Source organism: Schistocerca cancellata, chromosome 1, assembly GCF_023864275.1.
Source record: "Schistocerca cancellata isolate TAMUIC-IGC-003103 chromosome 1, iqSchCanc2.1, whole genome shotgun sequence".
Taxonomy (NCBI): domain Eukaryota; kingdom Metazoa; phylum Arthropoda; class Insecta; order Orthoptera; family Acrididae; genus Schistocerca; species Schistocerca cancellata.
The window spans coordinates 724,288,081-724,310,923 of NC_064626.1; the positions used below are offsets into that span (position 1 = coordinate 724,288,081).

Here is a 22,843-nt window from a genome sequence, read left to right on the forward strand (position 1 = left end):
CAAAGCATACAGAGGCATTTAACTAGTCATTCTTTCCACACTCTATGTGAGTATGGAACGGTAAGAAAAAGTAATGTGTGGTAAATGGGAATAGACACTGCTGTTCACTTTGCAGTGATTTGCAGAGAATAGATGCAGATACCAACTGAAAAATAGTGGCTCATCAAATAGAGCATCCGAGTTTCCCAGCGAACCGCATCTCTTGAGGTGTGTCTCAATTTTAATGATACTACTCTGTGAGTCATTGACTCTAAAACTAATGAGGAGCAGGTACCCATGATAATGTAATGAAATTGTTGATAAATGTAGGAAATGTTACTAACCTTGTGATGTATCAATTCTTACCGCATATTCTCTATGTCAATTAAGCAGTGCACTGAAAAGTAATGCCTCTTAATTTTTTTTATTCTGTTCTCAAGATTGACTGAAGTGTTACATGTCGTGCAGGTAACTTGATCGACTATCCTGCTTTGCTGCTGCAAGTTGCAACCATCTCCTGCTAGATGGTTCTGAGCTGTAGCATGTAACATGGTGTGATGTGTAATGTAACTATGTCAGTTTACTGCAAGGTCCTCAGAAAACTGAAAACATGAATTCGCAGAGTTCACCCACACATGGGGCCTCCTCTCCTTTATCATGACAGTGCCTGACTACACATGAGTGTTGCAGTATCTGTAACAATCTGTCTCCTTCAGTTCACTGTCATCGATCATCCTCCATATAGTTCTGACTTGGCCCTATCTGATTTTCATCTGTTTCCAAAACTTAAAGAACACCTTTGAGGACCTCACTTTGATAGTAATGAAGCAGTGCATGCTGAGGAGAGGTTGTGGTAACATCAGCCAAGTCAAACATTTTGCAGTGATGGTATCAACAAACTGGTCTCTTGTTGGGAGAAATGTGTTCATTGCTATAGTGACTATGTTGAGAAATAAATGTATAGGTGTGAAGAGTAAAGATGTAGAATATTAATAAAGTTTGTTTTATTTTAAAATCTCTAAGAGTTTTCCCATAAAAAAATTGGAGTCATTTCTTTCCAGCACTCTCTCTGAAAATTGCTTTTTAAAACTAAATTTGTGAAAGTAATGAATGAAACGTGTGTGTAATGGCTGAAGTAGCTATTGAAAAAGAAATCTGTGGTCAGCATATAGGTTATGTAAATTTGGCAAAGGGCATTATTTATATTGAAAACATTAGTGCAGATACTTTGGTGATAGACACACATAGTAAGTGACATTAAAGTATATATTATGTGGGTAGCTGGGCCAGTGTATTTGGGAGCATCGTGTATCAATCTGAACTTTAGTTTAAAATGTTGGATAAAGTTTGTGAATAACTGTATCACAGAGTTTGTGCATGGCTTCCTGTCGTAAGTTTCTCATCTTAAGTCTTGATAATACTAGTAGAGACTTCCATGTTCATGTTTGCCATGTTACCGGTGGAAAACAGCAGTGAGAAGATTTAATTATAAAGTTTATTGCAACCTAATACTCACATACAGTCTCAAATAGCTACATTAGATTAGATTGGATTCAGTTTTCATTCCATAGACCCATGAGGTAATTGCCATGGGTGTGGAACATAAAAAACATAAAACATTTGAATACAATACTTACAATCCTGATCATTTGTTAAGAGATTGTCAAAATAGGTGACTACATTACAGTAAACTGGAACCACTAATACTTACAGAATTAACACTCTGTCAGAATGAAACATTGTTATGCACTTTTAATAAATTTATCACACACAGAATACCTAATCTTAACTGTTGTGACCAAATGCTGTCAAAACTGAAACCTAGCAGAGATTTTTACTTAAGCTGGTCTAATAATCCCATTAAGATATTCTCCTACAGAGTAAAAGGAGTTGCCTATCAAAAAGCCTTTCAAACTCTGTTTAAATTGTGTTTCATCTGAAACCAAGTTTTTAATGGTTGCTGGCAATTTATTGAAATGTGTGTTCCTGAATATTGGACCCCTTTTTGGACAAAGGTATACTGGTTTCAACTGATAAGTTATTTTAATAGTCTTTTAGTAATTAATGATGATGTCATACAAAAGTACTGTTTATGTGGGCTGATATATCAATGAAAGTAATCAATTTTTGGAAATGTAATGTAACTTATTAGTTTAAAAAAATCTACTCAGCAAGCAGCGACAGGAGAACACACATGTAAAAGGTAGTAGAATTTACAATCTTTCGGAGCCAGTATCCCCTCCTTTTGGCAGAAGGGTTGAAGGGTAAGGAAGAGGGGTGAAGGAAAAGAATTAGTAAGGTTTAGGAAAAGGGGTAGAGTTCAGAAAAGGTGCTCAGAAACCCTTACTTACCAGACAAGATGAGAAGGAAAGTCTTTCCCTCTCATCCTGTCATGTAAGTCTTCCCTGAAGTGGGGTTCTGGGTGACTTTTCTGAACTCTACCCCTTTTTCTAAACCTCAAGAGTCCTTTTCTTTCACCTCTCTTCATTCCCCTTCAACCCTTCTGCAGAAGAAGGAGCCACTGGCTCCTAAAGATTGCTGACTTGGATGCCTTTTATATGTGTGTTCCCCTGCCACCACTTGGTGATTAGATTTTTTATCTACCCAATTACAAAAGTACTGTTCAGATAGTCCATGGTTGTATAGAAACAGTGAGCTGACTTATTGCATTATATGATAATTGCCTCTAAACATTCTATCAAATCAGAGCTAGTGCTGAATGGCTGACTGTGGTACTGTTCCAGATAATGAGTAAACAAGACTCTACACATAGAAAATTTAAAAGAAATGAAAAATTCTTGTAATTCAGGAACAAAGTGAAGCAAAACATGCACAACACCAAAATCAGGCATGCTCATTCTGTTCTGTGCAGGAAGTTGGATCTTTCAGAAATACTGAGAAAACTGCTTAGCTTCAGTATAAGAAAGGCAAAATCTGATGCTGTTTTTTCAAGCCTGTGCAGATGAGTTAAACAACTTTTTCTCAACAGTAGCCAGCTCTCAGTTTGTGATAAATTATGAGCCACAAGATACCACGTTTTCCTTGAAACATGCATTTTACTTAAAACATGTTTCTACACACAGCGTAGGAAGCAGTCATGAAAGTCTCTTCTGAGACAGTAGATAATGATGGAGTGATCAGAGATATAATTAAACATGTTGCTGATATTATCATGCCAGTAGTACATATCCTACTGTGTGGGAGCAAAGCTTAATTTGACCACTCGCCAAGAATGATCTACCAACATTACCAGGCAACTATTGGCTGATCGGCATGTTACCTGCAATGTCTAAAATCTTTGAATAATTTATAACAACCATCACAAACATCAACCAGTCTTCCAAAAACACCATAGCACTGCAGCTGCATTATTCAAAGTGACTGATGACATCAAACGTACTGTGGAAAGTCACGAAGCAACCATTTTAATATTGCTTGATTTGAGAAAGGTTTTGATACTGTTCACTTCAATGTACAGTGTGTTCCAAAATTATTTTTACAATTTTGATCATGTATATTCCAGAAATGGGATAGGTAGAAGGTGCAGTTTGCAGCATAATGTTCACACACACCTAAAGTTTTTTTGTTTCCTGGGATAGTTGTTGGTGAAGATGGCCACCTCCAGCAGATGGCACAATGTGTAGAATAGTTGATACAAGACCAAATCTGCTGTCATGGTCCAGCAAAGCTTCTGCACACATTACAGAAGCAAACCACCATCACCCCTGACAGATAGACAGTGGTACATGAGTGGAGGAACTGCGGTGTGAGCTCGCATCAGAGCAGAAATTGCACATGCTAATGCACATGTTAATGACAACATGATAGACCCAAACATGGAAGGAACTGGATGGAATATTGCTTATATATTTATTGTGCATTTACAGATGATGCACACTGTGAACTCCGTTAAATAGCTACTAAATTTTTAGATGTAGGTGAACATTATGTCACAAACCACACCTTTATACCTATCCCTGTTTCTGAAATATATGTGATCAAAGTTGTAAAATTCATTTTTAACATGCAGTATTACTTATGAAATTAAACAGTTAAATTTCATAAATTTGTATTACAACAGCTATCTTAAAAACAGATGTTTGTGAGTCTTCTGTAGGTTGGAGAAATAATCAAGGAAACTAGTGCTCTCACAAGACCCTCAGAGTTCGGTCCTTGGTCCATTTCTTTTCATGCTGTAGATCAATGATATTTCATCTGTGCTTCATTCTTTTAACTCCCACTTATAACCTGACAACATCCAGTCTTATCTAAATGCCAACCAGAAGAATATTGCTGCTGCCATGTCAGATGTAAATGACAATCTTTGGTCAGTATCATGGTGGGTACAAAAGCCGGGTTCTAAACTAAACCCAAAGAATTCACTGGTCAGCCTCATATCATACTGAAAGTTAATCAGTGGATACTTTTGTGAAATAGCCCCTCCAGTACTTCTTGACGGTATCAGATTGCACTATGAAAATGGTGAAACATTTCAGCATAAACTTTGATCAGTATCAAAATTTGGATGAGTAAATGGTTACAGCATGCAGGAAACCTTTCTCCTGCCTACCTGTAAGCGAAACATTTAGAAAAGTATTTCCACCTCAAATTAAACAAAAATTAGTCCAGTCTCTTATTATGCCAAATCTTTGCTACTTTGATATAGCCACTGGCATCCTCATTGTCTCTCCTCATATGACAAATACCTGGCACCATTCCATAATTGCAGCACTAGATTGGACATACAGAATCTTGGCTGTACCTCACTGTAATACTAAATCTTTCTCTTCTCCTTCTCCATTTCAGCCACAGGACTCTGAAACAAACTACCCTGTTATTAGCATCTTATCAAAAGTCATTCTTCATTCGAGACGAGTTTAAAGCTTTATCTATTATCTACGTAGCTTTCCTCTTGGCATATTCTAGGTGCTTTCCTTCTGTTCTACAATGAACCAGCATCCCTGTCACATTGTAAACTTTCCTCTACTTTCTCAATTCTGCCTACTGATGATTTGTTCCTCATATTTCATCAGCTAATCATACCACATTGTTTCTTGCTCTTGCTTGGGACTTTACACTGGGCAAGAGATTAATGATAAATGCAAGCTAAGTAAGGGATCATTGCCATAGAGTTTTTTACTTCAGGGATGCTTATCAATATGCTGTCCACACAAGAATCTGTTTGATGATCAAATATCAGTATGTTTGTATGATTCCCCGTGTGAACGATTTCTTAAATGTGAAATTTAAATCTTAGACTTTTATTCTGCAATCTTCAACTGCCACACCAGACTGGTCAACAAGTAACAGGGTGAAAGCCTTTAGGCTGCTTAGCGATTTTACATAGGCCCAGAATTTTCTCAGGTTCTCGGTCAGGTCTTTTGCTAAGGGTATGATAGTGGTACCAGTTGTAAGATTCATTCATACATCTTTTCATAGGCAAACGAATCACTGCTTGTCATATTTGCATGTTCTCTTTTGAATCAAGAGTGCAACAGCCTTTCCTCCCTCAGGATTTTCGGAATTTTGTTGTTAAACAATGGTGGTCTTTCCTTTCTTAATCCTCTTACCAGGCACATAGTTCTCCAGACCATGATTTACAGTGTGTTTAAATTTCATCCTTAATTCTTCTTCGTCCATCTCACTGGAACTAAGTGATGTCAGTTTACTTTCTAAGTGAGATGGCAACACTCTCCTACCCTTCTTGACTGATTTATTAACTTTTGTAACCATAGTTGCTTAATGATATCATGATCACAGAAGTTTGTGGCACAACTTGACTAGAAGAAGGGCTCGGTCGGTAGGACATGTTCTGAGGCATAAAGGGATCACCAATTTAGTATTGGAGGGCAGCGTGGAGGGTAAAAATTGTAGAGGGAGACCAAGAGATGAATACACTAAGCATAAGCAGATTCAGAAAGATGTAGGTTGCAGTAGGTACTGGGAGATGAAGAAGCTTGCACGGGATAGAGTAGCATGGAGAGCTGCATCAAACCAGTCTCAGGACTGAAGACCACAACAACAACATCATGATCACAAATCCCCATCTCTGTACTGACACTTTTGATAAGGTCTAAGGTATTTCCATTGTGTGTATGCTGCTCTACAAGCTGCTGAAGACAGTTCTCAGAAAATGTGTTAAAAAGTGTTTCACAAGACTGTCTGTCTGTACCTCTGCAATGAATCCATAGATGTCCCAGTCTATACTAGGTTAAAGTCACTTCCAATTAGTATTCCATGGTCTGACCTTAGACCTTGTTTAAATGATTCTAGAACTGTCACAGCAGATATTGGTAGCCAGTAAAAATATCCAACAATTAACTTGGTTTCTCCTAGACCTGTCATATGTGACCAGACAACTTCACTGTCACATTCAACTTCAACCTCAATAGAGACAATATTTTTGTCACCTACCGAAAACTCACTTTCCGACAGTCTTTTTGTTGTGTCTAACTGTAACTCAGCATCTCCACTACATGGTGAGTAGCAACTATCCTTTTCATAATAATTGTTAATCTGTCTTTCTGACATACATTGCATGACTCATTAAAAATCTCAGTGCTTTCTGCTTCAGGTTTCAGCCAGCTCTCAGTCCCAAGAATAATTTGAGTATGAGAATATTGCAGGAGGGCAGTAAATTCAGGAACTTGTTTAAGAATATTTCAATATTTGACTGATTAAATGTTGACAGTCAAAGTGTCTTTATGCTGAATGTGGTTTGAAATGCCTTTCTGCGTACTGATTGGAGAGTGTTCATCAGAGGACCACAAGCTACCACCTAGCTTGAAACAATCCTATGTGCAACCCACAACTACTCTGTTACCCCTAGTAGCTGCTTTCTTTGTGTAGTGCCACCCTGACCTATCAAGGGGAGTCCTACAGATCGCCACCAAATAACAATGTAGAAATCTGCAGGCAAGACTATCACAGAATCGATGAAGACTTTGACTGAGACCTCCACTCAGCTCGAAACCAAAGGACCTCGATCAACTGTGGGGACAGTGCTGCAAATTGCAAGCTCTGGTTGAACCTTGTAGGCGAGATCAGCAGGCTTCACCACCCCTGCCAGCCACCCGTATGAACTTAGGATGGCCTTAGAACCCATGTGATAGATGTCGTTGATGCCGACGTGAGACACAGCTTGCACACAACTGCACCCTGCATGTTCAGTAGCTGCAGACAAGGCCACTTCCACATCTCGGTTGAGGCCTCCTGGCAGGAATACCGAGTATGCATTGGTACTCGTAACACTGGAGCTCCCCATAACTAACACTCCCCCATCCATATGTGCCCGCCTGGACCTTGCTGAAGGAACGGTCACCTTTTCACTCATAGGGCGAACAGGCAAAGCCAGATGCTGGTTCCCACATTGGCCCTCTGCCTCCAGTTGTGTGAACACATTACCCTGTTGTGTGTGGGCCGCTGTTAACACCACAACACAGATGGCTTCATTTTGGTTCATTGACTGAGAAGTGTAGACTGCTATTGAATGGGATCAAATCATGTTCAGTGGTGATGAATTGTGTTTATGCACTATACTGGATGACTACTGTCAGGAGTAAGGCAGTGACCTGAAGCGCGGTTTCATTCTTCCAATGTTTTGAAGTGGCACAGTTGTGTTACTCATGGTGCGGGAATCATCGGGTATGATTTCATGTCACCGCTGGTAGTGATTGAAGGAAGTCTGAAAGCACAGTGGTATGTTCCAGACATCCTGTGCCCTTGTGTCTCTCATGAGGTAGTATTGTGGTACTATTTGTCAACAGGAAATGCTCTTCCACATGTGGCACATGTCTCTATAAAATTTTGGTATAATGTTGAGGTACTTCTCTGGCCAGCAAGATCCCCATATCTGTCCCAAATAGAAAATTTATGGAGCCAGCTTGAATGTCAACTCCATCCCAGTATCAGTATCCAGGATAACAAGGACCAATTAAAACAGTGTGAGCCAACTTGCCTCAGAAGAGGATGCAATGGCTTTATGACACCCTTCCCAATCAAATCAATGGATGCATACAGGTCAGATGGAGTGCAGTCTCATACTGATAAGTGCAAGTTCTTTATAAATTTGATTCTATTTTGTAATCTTTGAATAACATTTCAAATGCTCTCAACCTATGAAGTTTCCTTTCATTTCCTCCTTCCCTTCCACGTGCCACTTTTTTTGTCAGGCATTGTACTACTGCTACTATCAACACCACCAGCATATATTGCTCAGGTACTTTACACATTTTAATGTTGACTCACTAAGAATGTTTGGTTAGATGTAAGAGGAACCTTGAAGACCTTTATCTTGCCAGACAAAATAAATTTGTGTGAGGCTTCTGTCAGGAGACTTTTTGATTATTTCTGGCTGGATCAGAATATGTTGGGAGTAATCAACTGTGTGAAAATCCTGCCAGGAGTCTTATGGTATGAGCCCCACATGCATAGTGACTTCCAACATATCTTGACACAGCCTGAGAGCAATAAATATCCAGGGGATACTGAATATGTCTTATCAGTCAAAACCAAGCCATTGAAGATTTTTCATGAATATTAGAGTACAATTAACTCATTGTTAAAATAACAAGGTAGTCATCAATTTTCAGTGAATTAATAGCATACAATCAATTCGGTTACAGTGAAAGGCCACAGAAAGTAGCAATTCAGCTATGAGGAGCTCATCAAAATTTGTGAGGAATAAAACTCACACCAGCTAGATATTTTTCAGTTTTGCTTCTTAAGATCAGAAAAGATAGACAGCATAAAACCTGTTTATGGATTTGATTCATTAGTTAACTGATTAGTTGTGAGACTTTCAGAGGAGAACTATTTTGTAAAAAAGTATGGAACCAAAAGTGAGGAATATTCATAATTCTGTGATCTGGAACTATTGGAAATTAAATTGATAAATTTACTGCTCTTAGAGGTATGGTATTAGTGTGCTTAGGGGCAGATTTCTTACATCAGGTGTATTTAATTTAAAACTAATAATTATACAACCTTCCAGTTTTCATTTTTTCCTGATGCAAAACTTTGTGCCACTATCCTCCAAATACATTATCTCCAGTTAATGACCACAATTACGCCATTTGCTTGATATATTTTCTGAAGAATTGTACTTCAACATCCTTGTGCTCTGCACACCTTTCTCCCAGTCATTGCTAGTTTACAAGACCAGAGCTGCTACTTCTCAGTCAAGTAGCTCCTCAGTTTGCCTCACAAGAGCTGAGTGCACCCCATTTGCCAACAATGCTGAGCAGATCTGGATGGTCACACATATAAGTGCTAGCCAAGCCCGACTGTGCAAACAGGAACCAGTGTTATCATTGTAGCAGGGTCATTAGCAAATATTCTTTTCATTTAATTCTGTTCTTGTGTTATCTCTTCCAATACCTTCATTACCATTTATGCCAGCTTCTCACAATAAGTCTCAAATGCGCTTCTGTAGTTCCTATTGAATATGATAGTACTACATCATTTCATTCTGTGACCTGAAAAGTCCCATGATCCATTATAGATAAGGTAACCAATCTGAGAGTGAATCTTAAATGGTTTAATCAAATCTGAGTCTGATTTAAAAGTATGGAAAATAGAATAAACTGGCTTGAGTTCAATTCTGCATAACCTGTAATGTTTTAGTTGCCAGTGTTGGAGTAGAAATTCCCTTTCAGAGAGATTTTAATAGCTTCCATTTGAAGTAGATAGCAAAGGAAACAACTTTTAAATGTATGTGAAATTTTAAAGATAACGCAGTGTGAAATTTTTATCATATACAGAATTTTACCATCAGCCACACCCTGACCCTGTACACACTTCTTACTTGTTTGGATTATCAGATCTTGTGTACATCAGTGTATAATGAAATAAGATTTTGGAAATGTGTTATACTGCATTAATAAATTCTTCTGATTTCGTCTTCTTCCATTCAGTGTGTTTGAGTAATTAGCTGTATTCACTAACTTGTTAATTTTCATCACATTTCTCTCTTGTATCACAGACCTAACTCTGCAGTCACAACTATCATGAGATTTATTAAAAATTTTGACCAGTGTAGAGAGAAAGCTATTCGTGGTAGTAATATAAATTATGATGCTAAAAGTGACAGTCAGAGTTGCAACTAAAATGGATGTTTATTTAGTTGGTGGCCAGTGTTTGTCAATCCAAAATAACAGTAAATAAAGTGGGCACATATGTGTATGGTCCCAACTAATGTTTGTTAATGAACATTAATTGGAACCATGCACAATGGACATTTTACTTGGCAAACATTGGTTGGTTTGAGAAAGGATGTATCTCAGAACTGGTCACCAACTAAACAAGACATCAATTTTAGTTACGACTATGGCTGTTTCTTTTTGCATCACAATCTAAAATGAGTTGCTGTCCCACTATATCCAGCATGCTGGAGTTATGTAATATAAATTTCTTGTGAATGTATTAAAACTTTACATTTGATATATTTTGGTTTTCAGTATAGGGAAAAAGCCAAACTACGTGATAGCTGAAATGACTGACAGGTAATTTTTTGTAGTTTGATGTGGATATCATAAAAGAATTTTTAAAAAAATATTTTCTTCTCTCAACAGTTCAGCAACACAGAACGGGGAAAGCTGCTAACTGCTGTTGGAAGCAAAATAAGGAGCAATCTAGAAGACATAGCCCATCTTGAAGTTCTCAATAATGGAAAACCAATATGGGAAGCAAGAGTGGACATTGCGTCATGTGCTGATGCATTTGAATATTTTGGAGGCACCATAGCTTCACTTACAGGTAACCAGCAGATGTATTTATCTGTATTATAATGAAAATATGTGTCCTATTCTGTTTTGTAGTGAACTCTAAATTACAGGAAAAGAAGTGGTTGACTACTTCTTAGTTAAAAAGAAAGATAGTAAGAAACATATCCACTTCATCTTTGTAGTGTTGCATTATACTGATAAAAATTATCATCTCCCCCTACTGTTGGTTGCTTCATGGTATTGAGAAACTGTTCTATAATAGTATATTTATGTGTTATATAATTCCTTTTCTTTTTCTTGTGTTATATTGACAGGTGAGAAAGTTTTCAGATAAAGTGAAAAGAAATGAATTTTGTGTGGGAAATAAAAATAATGGGAGGCAATGGAAGAAGTGAGTATGGTCACACTGATTTTAGTCTACAGTTCACAAGTTACTGAAAGGCAAAGAAAGGGACAGAATCTCCTATTATAAATGAGCTATCAGTAAATGTTGGTAATAAAAAAAATGTTGAAAGACCATTGCTTCAAAATATTTTACAAATGCATGGAGAAGGAAGATTTGATGTACCTGCACTGAAAAAAATTATTAATCACTCCAAATCCTGAACACTGAATTGGCAGAGACTTAAGGGCTCAGAGCACCATCATAATCTTCTTCTTATGCTTCAAAGACAGAAGTAAGAAATTTCTGAAAAGTGTATTGTTCAAGAGTGATGGGTACTTATTCTCATTATGATGACTAACAGAATGATTAAAGGCAGAGTTCTGTTATCAGATTTCAATGTGAGCTATGTATGGATGTCAGTGATTTTTCTGTCTGATTCTGTTTAGATATGAGTATACAGGCTGATGTAAGATATTTGAACTACACTTGTGTCTTACTGAAGAACAGTCTTGAAGAAATATGTAAAATAAGGAAAAGGCAACCAGTTACCTGTAGAGGACAAGAGCATGGTTCACAGAAACATGTAATAGAATACTTTTAACACCAGCCTCCAAGTTCTTGCTTTCTGGAAACAGAGGTGGCTATGCATACATATTACTAAATTAAAGTACTCGCGTGCAAGTGCTCTACCAACTGAGCTACCCACGCACGACTCACACCCTGTCCTCACAGTTTTACTTCTGCCAGTACCTCGTCTCCTACCTTCCAAACATTATAGAAGCTCTCCTACGAACCTTGCAGCACTAGCACTCCTGAAAGGAAGGATATTGCGGAGACATGGCTTAGCCACAGCCTGGGGAATGTTTCCAGAATGAGATTTTCACTCTGCAGCGGAGTGTGCGGTGATATGAAGAGCATTTACCTGCGAAAGGCAAAGGTCCTGAGTTCGAGTCTCGGTCCGGCACACAGTTTTAGTCTGCCAGGAAGTTTCAAGTCTTTTTTTATTTTCTCATGCTCTGCCAATAATCAATGGAGAATGCAATGAAACTGTTTTTGGATTATATTGGATATAGTTTTCATTCTGCAGACCAATACTGAGGAAATCCTCAAGGATGGGGAATATATCAGAAAAATAAAAATACAGTTTCTAAAAGAACTAATACACTAATTTTCCTTCCACAGATTCTAAGTTAAATATCTTGAAGGATGTGGAGATGTGGAATAACTAAAAAAATATCTTAAATGTATTTTCAGTTGTATGATATTAATACAAAATTTACTGCAGTATTAAGTGTTTACTTTATTAAATGCATAACATAGTTCTTGGCTTATTGTATTTGACCATTGTTGAAAGAAAACAGTTTACATTATTTACTTGCACTGACTGCATTACTGTGCTGAAGAAGTGCAGAAGTTAGATATCACATAAAACAGTATCAGCTGGTTCTTAAAGCTTCAATTAAACTGTACTTTATTAGTAACTACATGTTTTATGGTTATCAGCAAGTTTTTGAAAATGTCTGTTGCTGAGTAATGCACAGCTCTCTAGACCAAATAAGGTGATTTTGAGTCTTTACCTAGGCTGTTCTTATTCCTGGTATTGATGCCATGAACAGTGTTATTGGTTTGAATGAGATAAATATTATTTAAGAGAGTTTTCATTAATGTGGGACTTCTCCACTAGAGCTCTGCACCTGCACAGCAAAGCCAAGTGAGTGGCACTCATTCCCAGTTACTCATTATCTGTACAGCTCAGTCTCACTTGCCTTCACATGGGCAAACACTCACTGATTAGGAGCTAACAGCTGCCTTATTCCTTCTTCTTGGCTTAGGAAACGTGGCAGTTAGCTGAGTCACAATGCAGTGCGAAACATTGGGGCAAGTTAAGAAAGTGCATCTGTCCTGAATAATCTGCCACTTCACAGTCCGTGTGGAAGTGAGTGAGATCCTTACAGACATATAAGCCATGCCTGTCTGTGTGTCATTAGCTGAGGTAGTTTCAGTTGTCCTGCTAAGTAATGCAAAGTTCATTCATCTGTCCCATACACCCTCAGACCAGCCATGCTCCTGCAGTGCTCTAATTTCCCCAGTATCTTTTCTTGTATGAATGTTCATCCAGTAAGTTACGAAGGACAGCTTCTATGAAGCTGAAAAAGTAGTGGAAAGGTACTGACAGGAATGAAGTGGTGATGATGTGCTGTGACTTGTGCCAGGATAACTAAGGCATTAACAGCATTGTTTGCAAAGAGCAAGGTTCAGGCTTCAAGTCTTGGCTCCACAAACAATTTTAATTTGCCTGGAAGTTTCAAAATAGTATACACTGCACTGTAGAGTAGTTGGTAAAGACCCCTAATTCTTTGAACAGGTTTCTACAGGATGTTTACATTAGATTAGATTTACTTTCATTCCAATTGATCCGTAGTGAGGAGGTCCTCCAGGATGTAGAACATGTCAGAAAAACAATAATACATGACAAATATTTACAACTGAAACAAATTAGCTAATGTACCTTCCATAGGTTCCAAGTGGAATGATCGTCATTTTTTTTAATGAACAATATACGAAAGAATCATTTTACAAACACTACTGGACTGAATTTAAAATAAAAAAAAGTTTTATTTATTTATAAGGTAATAAACGTGTAATAGAACTACTATAATACTTATTTACAATGAACACATTACTGCACTGAAATGAAATGATGTGGAAGTTAGATTGTGCTTACACACACACACACACACACACACACACACACACACACACAGAGAGAGAAAAAAAAAGAATCGGTTGGTTCTACTGAGAAATTCATCAATGGAGTAGGAGGAGTTGGCCACCAATAAATCCTTTAGGCTTCTCTTAAACTGAATTCATTGGTTGTTAAGCTTTTTAAGGCTGCTGGCAAGTTATTGAAAATGTGTATTCCTGAATAATGCACACGTTTTTGTAAAAGAGTAAGTGACTTTAAATCCTTGTGAAGATTATTCTTATTTCTAGTATTGATTCCATGAATTGAGCTGTTGGTTTGAAAAAGTGATATATTTTTAATGACAAATTTCATTAAGGAATAAATATATTAGGAAGCACTAGTTAGTATCCCTAGTTCCCTAAACAGGCTTCTGCAGGATGTTCTTGAGTTCACACCACATATAACTCTTACTGCACATTTTTGTGCCCGGAAAACTTTAGCTTGGCTTGATGAATTTCCCCAAAAAATAATCCCATATGACATTATGGAATGAAAGTAAGCATAGTTTCCCAGCTTTTTCATTTTATATCCCCTATGTCTGACAATTCGCATTGCAAATAGAGATTTGTTAAGAAGCTTCAGCAGTTCTGTGGTGTGCTCCTCCCAGTTGAATTTATTATCAAGCTGTAATCCCAAGAATTTAACACTGTCCACTTCTTCTACCTGCTTGTCATCGTATGTTAGGCATATACTCGTTTGACACCCCGTACAAGTTCTGAACTGCCTGTAGTGTGTTTTTTAAAAGTTTAGTGACAAAGAATTGGCTAGGAACCAGTGATGTCCTTGAATTCACACCAGAAATAATTTGTATTCCATACTTCTGAGTTAAGAAATGTAGAGTTCACCAAAGAGAATGCGTATGTGCGGTTGGATATGTGTGTATGTGTGAGTGTATACCCGTCCTTTTTTCCCCCTAAGGTAAGTCTTGCCGCTCCCGGGATTGGAATGACTGCTTACCCTCTCCCTTAAAACCCAAATCCTTTTGTCTTTCCCTCTTTCCTGACGAGGCAACCGTTGGTTGCGAAAGCAACCAAAAGCAAGCAAGCAAAATGTCTGCTTGTGTCTGTGTATGTGCGGATGGATATGTGTGTGTGTGCGAGTGTATACCCGTCCTTTTTTCCCCCTAAGTTAAGTCTTTCCGCTCCCGGGATTGGAATGACTCCTTACCCTCTCCCTTAAAACCCACATCCTTTCGTCTTTCCCTCTCCTTCCCTCTTTCCTGACGAAGCAGCCATTGGTTGCGAAAGCTAGAATTTTGTGTGTATGTTTGTGTTTGTTTGTGTGTCTATCGACCTGCCAGCCCTTTTGTTTGGTAAGTCTCATCATCTTTGTTTTTAGATATATTTTTCCCACGTGGAATGTTTCACTCTATTATATATCATCCGCATATATATATATATATATATATATATATATATATATATATATATATATATAAGGAAACATTCCACGAAGGAAAAATATATCTAAAAACAAAGATGATGTGACTTACCAAATGAAAGTGCTGGCAGGTCGACAGACACACAAACGAACACAAACATACACACAAAATTCAAGCTTTCGCAACAAACTGTTGCCTCATCAGGAAAGAGGGAAAGACGAAAGGATGTGGGTTTTAAGGGAGAGGGTAAGGAGTCATTCCAGTCCCGGGAGCGGAAAGACTTACCTTAGGTGGAAAAAAGGACAGGTACACACTCGCGCACACACACACACACACATATCCATCCACACACACACATATATATATATATATGGCTGTGTGTGTCACCTTATAGGCGCATGACCTTGAAGCAGACTTAGCCGCTGAGCGAGGCAGCCGCGCGAGTGTGCGAGAGAGAGCGCAACACGGGCCCTAGTATTACTAGGCCCGTGTTGCTGAAAAATCAAGTTTTATCAGTATTGCTGGACTTACCAAACAAAAGCGCTGGCAGGTCGATAGACACACAAACAAACACAAACATACACACAAAATTCAAGCTGGAAACATTCCATGTGGGAAAAATATATCTGAAAACAAAGATGATGTAACTTACCAAACGAACTTCGCAACCCACGGTTGCTTCATCAGGAAAGAAGGAAGGAGAGGGAAAGACGAAAGGATGTGGATTTTAAGGGAGAGGGTAAGGAGTCATTTCAATCACGGGAGCGGAAAGACTTACCTTAGGGGGAGAAAAGGACAGGTATACACTCGCGTGCGCACACACACACATATCCATCCGCACATATACAGACACAAGCAGACATGTAAAGGCAAAGAGTTTGTTTGTGTGTCTATCAACATACCAATGCTTTCATTTGGTAAGTTACATCATCTTTGTGTGTGTGTGTGTGTGTGTGTGTGTGTGTGTGTGTGTGTGTGTGTGTGTGTGTGTGTCTTTGACAAAGGCCTTATTGGCTGAAAGCTTATATTGGGACAGTCTTTTTGTTGTGCCTATGTGTGACTCAGTGTCTCCACTTTTGTGGTGAGTAATAATGTTCCTTTACATAGTATTTTTACATTGTATCCTGGATTTTCCAAAGTGCACTGTTTTGTTTTCATGGCAGATTAGAATGGTATGCCAGGCAGAACTTGATCTGAAATCTTTCCATTTCACATTTACTGACTGGGTCATCCAGCCATGTTTTGCAAGCTGCCTTGTCATTTTTAATTCTCTCAGTACCTCTCTCCTTTTTTCAAAATTCACAGAACATGTCCTACATATATTGCTGGACTAGCTGCCCTGAAAGAAATGGTATTTAGGAGCACTGGCTTAGCCACAGCCTAACAGGTGAACCTCTCACTTTGCGATGCTTAGTTGTGTGAACAATTCTTTGGTATCAACTCATAGTCCCAAGAATTTCACATTCTCTATCTCTTTTATCCACATTTCCTCATATTTTATGCATATACTGTGTATAAACCTCTTATAAGTTTTGAACTGTATATAGAGAGTTTATTTTCTTCCTCCTCCGTCCCCTCCTCCCCTCATAGATTTCATGGCAATAAATTGATTAGATATCCATTTCATTGTGGAGTCTACATTTGTGGTTCCCCTAAAGTAATATGCATGCTGCTGGCAGTCATTTGTTGCCATAGCACACTTTGTTTTGAGTCTAACTATCACCAGTTCCTGTTGGCCCTAGTTCTTGTCTGTGGTGCACAGCATCTTGGCAAATATGTACGTATCACAATTTTTTAATGTTATCTTACTTTTGCTATTTTAGAATCACCCAGTGCATGATATTCAAGTAAGGTGTAATGTTTTCTACATAACATTATTCGAGCAGGATTCTCCATAACTCCATTAGATGTGTCATTATCTTTTGTCAACTTAGTGTTGACACTGGTTTTAGTAATTAGCAACATTCTTTTGATATTTGTGCTCTCATTTCTTTCCTAGGAGGTAGATCATACAATATTGTACTTTTGTGGTTGCAGTGTTGGAACAGATCCTTCTCCACTCTTACTTTTTTTACTTTTTGTGAAGATGTGCATTGATGCTATTCTGTTGATGTTGACTAGAATTCATTCAATAATGGGCGTGTTTCAAGAGAAGATAAATACTGTTGACGAATTTGTACTAACAAGGAAATTGGACACCTATTCTACAATTTCAGAAATGACTCAGTTGATGGGCTTCGTTTCTGTGGTTCTGAATTTGAATATTGACTCTTTGTATGACTCCAGCTCTCCAGTATTTGAAAACCAATCTTTGCATGACGGAAGTTCCACAAGTTGCAACCAAGCAATGTGCTTGGTATGCAGTTTCTTTGTTAGAAATATCCACAAGCCACAGAGGCATCAGTGGTTATAGTGAGTAAGGGCTTCTGATTCGACCTACCGTGTTACAATCAATGTAATTTTTGAGTGCAAAAGAACAAAACACGATTTTGTCACATTTAATTCCTTTTGCATATTTTCAGATATTTTTCATGCCAGGGATTTTTAGTTCTTTGTTGATAAAGTAAACAGTTACTCTAATTACATTTTTTGTATGGGCGCTTAGGGTTTAGCACAAGAATAAGTGGGATAATGTAACAGGTGAGGAAATAAAAATATTCCTGAACTAATTTTCCTAGTGTGACTTTCACATCAGTTGAATCGATGACTGTTGGAAAATACATTATTTATGTAACTTAATGTAAGTGACATTGCTCTTGAGGTTTAAATTTCTGTTGATTGTGTGATGTTTGCAGTTTGAAACAGAGTAATCTTCACATGATCCTTTTCATAAGATTCACCCTATGATGGATTATTCCAAGAACTAGTGGACAAAGTTTTTTACCCATCTTGTGAACTCATGGTAGATCAGAATATGGTCTTGTGGAGAGGCTGGCTGGGATGGAAACAGCACACTTAAAGCAAACGTCATAATAGAGGAGGAAGCCATATGTTCTAGCTCAACCAAATAGAATTCACATATATGGCAGAGGAAATGAGCCCTATTAGAACAGCCAGGGCTACACTTCCAAACTGATGCACAAATTACTTGAAGGAATGGTAGGGAAAGGACATTTTTACAACTCTACTAGCCTTACAGAGCAGATTCTGCAAAGCAAACTTTCTGTATAGGAACCCTGCAAGCTAACACACAGAATAATCTGCCATAAATAGCAGTCCGAATATTTTAAAAAACGGGAGGCAGTGTACTGCTACACAAAGGAAGCAGTACGTTGTGAAGTGGAGAGATAAGCAGGAGGTCCTCACAGTGTCTCGTGAATATAGAGAACTGACAATACGCTGGCCAAGAGAAATTAAATTGAAGCTGAGGTGTACGAAAGGTGTTATTAGATAAGATCAGATGTTGGCCAGTTAAGATCAGATGTTGACCAGTTACACTCAAACTCACAAAAATCTTGTAATGAGAAACAGGAATACATATTTCCATGAGAGACTCAATAATTTCCCAATGTATTTCTTTGAAACAATCAATTTTTGAAAATATAATGTAACAGGTTAGATAAAATGTTTACTCACTATGTGGCAGCAAAACACACACACTTCAAGATTAAGGAAATTAGCAAGCTTTCGGAGCCAGTGGCTCCTTCTTCCAGCAAAAGGGTTGAAGGGGAAGGAAGAGGGATGAACAAAAAGGACTGGTAAGGTTTTGAAAATGGGGAGTGTTTGGAAAAGTAAGAACCTTGGATCAGGGGAGACTTGCCAGACAGGATGATAAGGAAAGACTGATTGCTGGTGACTGCCCTGGACAGGATTTGAAAACCTAAGAGCTTAGGGGGAGAAGGTTCGGTAATAAGCATGAAAGAGATTACTATCAAAACATCATAAAAAGTTGATAAGACTCCAAAGCTAAGTGTATTGATTGTGCTAAAGGTGTGTGTGTGTGGGGGGGGGGGGGGGGGGATAGACAAGTCAATAAATAAAAGGCAGTGAAGAAAGGAATAATTACTGAGAAGAAAAGCTGAGACTGAAGAAATTAACATAATTAAGGCCAGTTGGGAATTGAGAACCAAGGACATGTTGTTACATCAGTTCCCACCTCAGGAGTTGTGACAAGCTAGTGTCTGGGGGAAGAATTCAGATGACACATGTCTTGAAACAGGCAACAAGGTCATGACTGTTATGTTGTAGATCATGTTTTGGAACAGGATATTGTTTGTTGCCAGTGTACACCCTCTGTCTATGTCCTTTCATCCTGACTGATAACTTGGTGGTATTCATACCAAAGTAAGAGGCCAAAAAGTGTTTCCATAACATCCGATACATGACATGTATTTTCTTATTCTGTGCATAAGTCTGTCCTGACCTGGGTTTCTGGGTAACTGTTACAAATTGTCCCCAATTCCTGAACTTCACCAGTCCTTTATCTTCACCCCTCTTTCTTCCCCTTCAACCTTTATATGTGTTTGTTCTGCTGCAACTTTGTGAATAGATTTTTTTTATTCATCATATTACATTTTATTTTCAATATATTTCTTTTTATGAGATAACAAAACGAAACTGCGTGATTTCTATTTGGAAAGAATTTCAAGACTGCTACCTGACCCACTGCGCAGTGCCCAAAGTTACGTTACGCATATTAATTTGCCAGAGTACTTGCCAATGTCCACGAACAACAATAAACAAAGGAAATGCTACACCCTTTCCAGCAAAAATATGAAAATTAGAAGAGACTCTAATTTTGGTAGTCCTTCATATCCTTGTTTTCCAGCATCCTGCCACACATGTTGCTTTTGGGAATTCGATGATATCTGGTGCTCGAATTGCAGATCAGCTCAAGATTCTATATTTGTGGCATCCATGTCTTCAGTGCATTTTTTTTCAACAATTTTTGAACACTCTCATTTTGCAGTGTTACAAAGTAATGTAAACTAAATAAGTTGATTTAATTTTGTGAAAATGATGCTTAAATTTCCCAATAAATTGACAAACATTGAAAATCTTTGATCAGATAACAATATGGATATTAGGATAGATTATTACTCACCATATAGAGGAGACATTTCACAAGTGACAGGCACATTTGAAAGTATCAGGTTTACCTTTTGAAAAATGTTCTTCATCAGAAACAGGAAAAAAAGACAATGTAAGATGATGATTACAAATGAAAACAGGAGTTATTTAGTAACAATACAGCTTCAGAATTTTCCTTATGGCTCATGCTGCCTGCTTTTGATTTCACCAACCACACATGTCATTCACCAGGTATATGAGTTGATTTTCTGTAGAGCTCACATTACAGAGATGGTTGGATATTATTATAACTAGTTAAAGAGGTCTATATGAAAAAATTGGGTAGTACTGTGGGTAGGTAAGGCTTCATACATTATCAGAAAGTGTGCTTATATCTATGAGAATTATGTTAACAGCTCTTACTTAAGCTGTTCTGTATTTGTTATTTATCAGAATGTTAGTATCATCTACAAAGGAAAAGAACTCGATCTGATTATGTTATTGATGAATGGTCATTAATACACAAATGGAACACACAAGTTGCATCCAGCTGAGAGACTTACACCAGTCCATTGATCAACACACAATTATTATTATTATTATTACTATTATTAATACATAAATTAAGTAGCAAGGACCCTAAGGTGGAAACTGGTGGGACACTATATGTAACTAGCTCCCAGTCAGGTGAGGCTTGATAAATAAATACAGAAATCTTTCCTGTTGGTGCCCTTTATTTTTTGTTAACAATATAAGGAAAAGATGTATTGCTATTCACTGTAAAGATGACATGTTGAGTTGCAAACAGGCACAACAAAAAGACACTTACACATTAGCTTTTGGCCAAAGCATTACTCAGAAGAGGACACACACACACACACACACACACACACACACACACACACACACACACACACACACGTACATTTATTTGCACAGACAAGCACTACTCATGCACACATGAACACCATCTCAGGCAGCTTGGACCTGAGATGGCAGTCGTGTGTGTGTGTGTGTGTGTGTGTGTGTGTGTGTGTGTGTGTGTTTGTGTTTGTGTTTGTGTCCTATTCTGAAAAAGGCTTTGGCTGACAGCTAATGTGTACATGTCTTTTTGTCGTGCCTGTCTGCAGCTCAACATGTCTTCTTTACAGTGAGTAGTAATCTATCTTTTTTTATACTGTTGACATTCCAATCTGGACCTTTGTTTCTTGTGAGAGAGATATAAATTGAGCTGTTTCACAGAATTCTCTTTGATGCTACAGTAGTCAAACTAGCTTAAAAGGATTTGTGATTTACACAGTCATATGCCTTTGACAGAACACAGAATATTTTATAAATACTGTCAAAAGAATGAAGTATGTTCTCTCCATGTGTAAACAGCCATTCTCAGTACTGGGTTGTGGAACTCTTTAGAATTCCAAACTGTTATGTTGATGTGTGTTATTGGAAGCTCAAAATTTTGGAGAATGCTGGCAACAGTGAAACTGAACAGGAGCTTGTTGGTATTTCTTTATCCTGTTTTTTTTTTTTTTTTTTATAGAGGGACTTCATATTGTTACATTCAGGCAGTTGAGAAATGTTCTCTTGTTTAATGATCTTCCTTTCTTTTCCCTTTGCTTTTTCCCATTACCTACAGGGTCAGCACTGTTATCCATATTGGTTTTAGTAGTGTTAGTGGCATTTGGTAGTTGGTTGCCCTTCCTGATACAACCACCCTCCCCCAAGGAAGGAATCTGTGTATCCCATCCATTTGCGTGTGATATAAATTTCATATTCAAGTGTGGTAATGTTTCTAAGTGTTGCATATTGGATATCTGAGGCACAATGTGGGTACCAGCCTCCTACTTACCTAGTTGAATGTGGACAAGTGCCTAAAAACCAAAAACCATTTGGCCATCTCCCCAGCCCCCATCACTAATCTGTGAGACAGATTTGCTCTGGGGCCGGCTCACTTCCCCAAGTCTCAGAAGCATGCACTTTAGCACTCTCAGCTGTTCAGGTGGGGCTTTCTTGATAATTGACTATTGTCACAAATAACTTAAAATGTTACTTAATTCAGAAAAACTATCTTTAATTAACATTGGTATTATTTTATGACAACCACTAGATTTTTTAATTCTAAGTATTTTATTACACACATCCTTTCTTCTGGTGCAATAATCTGTCATATAAACACATTATTCCACTCAGCCGTATTTTGGCATATATTGTCACTGCTGTGATTTTTTTCCCGTTTTCAACACTATTTGTGATACTTTGTTGAACTACTGCTTTCTTGCCACTCATAATACCTCACAACCATCAGTTTGTTTTTTGTGAGGAATGAATTAGACCCATAATTGCCAATGTGACACCAATGTAGAAATCACTTGATTTGACTTGGGCAACTGTATAAAATCCTGGTAATTGTGGGATTCTGATATTCAGGCAATCTACACATGAATGTGTGTAGCTTCTACCTAATGTAGCACTTGACTTCTAGATAGTTTGTCTATAGTGGCAAGGTAATGTGTATATAGTGATATCCCTTGACATCCTGTTAAAAAATCAACGGGTGATACATTTACATCAGATATGTATTGTGTGTTCTTCCATTATGGATATTATCTTATAAGCAA

General features: G+C 37.9%; 1 protein-coding gene across 2 annotated transcripts in view; it reads left to right on the forward strand.

Annotated features, from left to right (window-relative positions):
- The window catches only part of LOC126185144 (4-trimethylaminobutyraldehyde dehydrogenase A-like), a 178,598-nt gene that overhangs the window by 13,991 nt on the left and 141,764 nt on the right, over nt 1–22,843 (forward strand). For both annotated transcript variants that reach the window (XM_049927990.1, XM_049927996.1), the window contains exon 2: nt 10,551–10,734. In XM_049927990.1, coding sequence (XP_049783947.1) covers nt 10,551–10,734 — 184 coding nt within the window. The remainder of the gene's footprint in view (nt 1–10,550; nt 10,735–22,843) is intronic.